This window comes from Babylonia areolata, chromosome 1 (assembly GCF_041734735.1).
Source record: "Babylonia areolata isolate BAREFJ2019XMU chromosome 1, ASM4173473v1, whole genome shotgun sequence".
NCBI classification, from domain to species: Eukaryota; Metazoa; Mollusca; class Gastropoda; order Neogastropoda; family Buccinidae; genus Babylonia; species Babylonia areolata.
The window spans coordinates 84,058,440-84,061,173 of record NC_134876.1 but is presented as its reverse complement, the minus strand read 5'-3'; the positions used below and the strand labels follow the sequence as shown (position 1 = coordinate 84,061,173).

At 36.8% G+C, this 2,734-nt stretch overlaps 1 protein-coding gene across 1 annotated transcript in view; it reads right to left on the bottom strand.

Annotated features, from left to right (window-relative positions):
- Nucleotides 1-2,370, bottom strand: part of LOC143293918 (protein Wnt-9a-like) — a 31,538-nt gene extending 29,168 nt beyond the window's left edge. Inside the window, exon 1 of the mRNA XM_076605302.1 lies at nt 2,168-2,370. Within this exon, the coding sequence (XP_076461417.1) occupies nt 2,168-2,265 (98 nt within the window). The 5' untranslated portion in view covers nt 2,266-2,370. The remainder of the gene's footprint in view (nt 1-2,167) is intronic.
- Nucleotides 2,371-2,734: the final 364 nt, after the last annotated feature.

Sequence of the window (2,734 nt, the reverse complement as noted above, 5' to 3'; positions counted from 1 at the left end):
AATAAATGAATGAATAATATGAAAAACTAAAAACAAGGCAAGACAAGACATGACAAGACAAGACGTGTTCATTTCAGGAAACCCGTAGGGGGCACATGAAAATATTACATATGTCATGTAATTAATACAGATACATATGGACAAATAATAAGATGAAGAAGAAGAAGAAGCAGAAAGAGAGCATCAACATCAACATCAACAACAACTACTACTACTACTATAAAGAAGAAAGACAGAAAGAGGGAAGGAGAGAAACAATGATAATACATACATACATACATACATACATTGCTATAACTACTACTGTCACATACATACATACATACATATTGCTATAACTACTACTATTACAAACATACATACATAAATACATACACTGCCATAACTACTACTATCACACACACACACACACACACACACACACACACACACACACACATACATACATACATACATACATACATACATGCATACATACACATTGCTATAATTACTATTACAAACATACATACAGACATACATTGCTATAACTACAACTATCACATACACACACACACACACACACACACACACACACACACACACACACACACACACACACACACACACACACACACACATTGCTATAACTACTACTAGTTTTCATCGAACTTTTTTTCCACAGATGCTAACGTGGCGATAGCCTTGAGATGATGGCCTTAGTGGTCGTCGAGGCTCTAAGCACCATAATTTGATTTGATTTAAATCATCAAAATCAATAAACAAATGATATATAATAATTTTTTTTTAAATGAACACATACAATTACAATCCGTTTCCAGTCGCGGGAATCCCAACAGTCAAAACAATACTATGATAAATGGGGAGAATTTTTTCTTCTCCTCTTCTTCTTTGGCACTGAAAGTTCTCAATCTGCATGAGCGTGGGTGGCACTAAAAGACACACGAGACGTGATTGACTAGCTTCCGGTTTCCTGGGACTATTCCGGAAACCGATGTCATAGAAACTGGGTCATAAATGGTTTCTGTGCCAAACCTGTATAGTCGTGACCAGAGATAGTGCTGAAACAGACACGTGTTCGTGACTGTATATCTGATATATCTGCGTTGTGCGGGGACTGTTTTGAGTTTCGTGATTTCTGTTTTCTTTCCTTTTTTTTAAGTTTTATTTTGCATTTATGTTTATTTATATTTTATTTTATTTTATTTTATTCCATTACTTATCTATTTGTTCATTTATTTATTCATTTATTCATTTACTTATCTATCTATCTATCCATCTATCTATCTATCTATCTATCTATCTATCTATCTATTTATTTATTTATTTATTCATTTTTACTATCTATGTGTTCATTTATCTGTTTATTTATCTATCCATTTATTTATTTATTCATTCATTCATTTTTTTATTTATTCGTTTATTTATTCATTTGTTTTTTTCTTTCTTTATGTCTTTATTTATTTATTCATTCATCTATCTATCTATCTTAATTTTCTTTATTCGTTTATTTATTACTTTATTTATATATTCGTTTATTCATTCTTTTACTTTTTTTTTCGAAAATCAAGATTTTTTTTCACGCTGTCATCTCCGAGTGCTATGTCATCCTGAGTCATTCTCTTTATGTCTCTTTCTCCACTTCCCCTCTCTGAATGTGTGTGTGTGTGTGTGTGTGTGTGTGTGTGTGTGTGTGTGTGTGTGTGTGTGTGTGTGTGTGTGTGTGTGTGTGTGTGTGTGTGTGTGTGTGTGTGTGTGTGTGTGTGCCTCTATGTCTGTGTCTATGTGTGCGCGCGTATGTGTGCGCGCGTATGTGTGTTTATTTATATAATGATGCTAATATCGTTAACAACAACAACAACAACAATAGAAAGATGTCATGCACATAAAAGATTCATTTGTGTTTGAATCTGTGAACTGTGTGCGTGTGGGGGGGGGGGGGGGGGGGGGGGGTAGGCGGGGGACGGGGGGCGGGGGGTGAATGGGGACGCGTGTGAATGTGTGTGTGTGGGTGTGTGTGTGATCAACACACACACACACACACACACACACACACACACACACACACACATGCGTTTGTAGATACATACACAGACGAACAGACAGACAGACAAACAGATAGACAAACGGACGGACGGACAGACAGACAGACAAACAAACAACTCACCCAAAGAAGGCGGAGATGTCGGACAGGAGCAGGAGACAGAGAAGACAGAAGAGATGCCGATGCAGTCTCTGTCTAGCCAGTGAAGTCATGCTGGTCATCAGCAGTCACGTCAGCAGTCATGGCGAAACAGCTCTCAATGACAGTAGCACACCTTTTACACAACACATTCGCTTCTTTCACGTCTTGGTGGGGGTTTTTTGTGACATTTTTTTTTTTTCTCCTGTCTAAATTTCCATGTCTTTTGCTGTCAACGTGTTCAGCGACATTTCCTTGGTTTTGTCTTCTGTTTTCGCTACATAACTGTTTCATTTAAAAAATGAAAAAAAAGATTGACCAAGATCTTGTTTAAGAATTTGTTCTCTTTTTCTTTCACTCAGTGGGTCCGTATCGTTTCTTATTATATCCTTTTCTTTCTCGAATGAGCGCTGTTATGTATACCACAGAATAACAGTTCCATCCGGTACCGAATATTCCAGAGGGAAAAAATGAGCTGGGTTTTCTTCTGGTACGGTTTCTCTTTGTATGATGAGCAATAATTAGGTTAGTAATTTGCTCCGGAGTTTTACT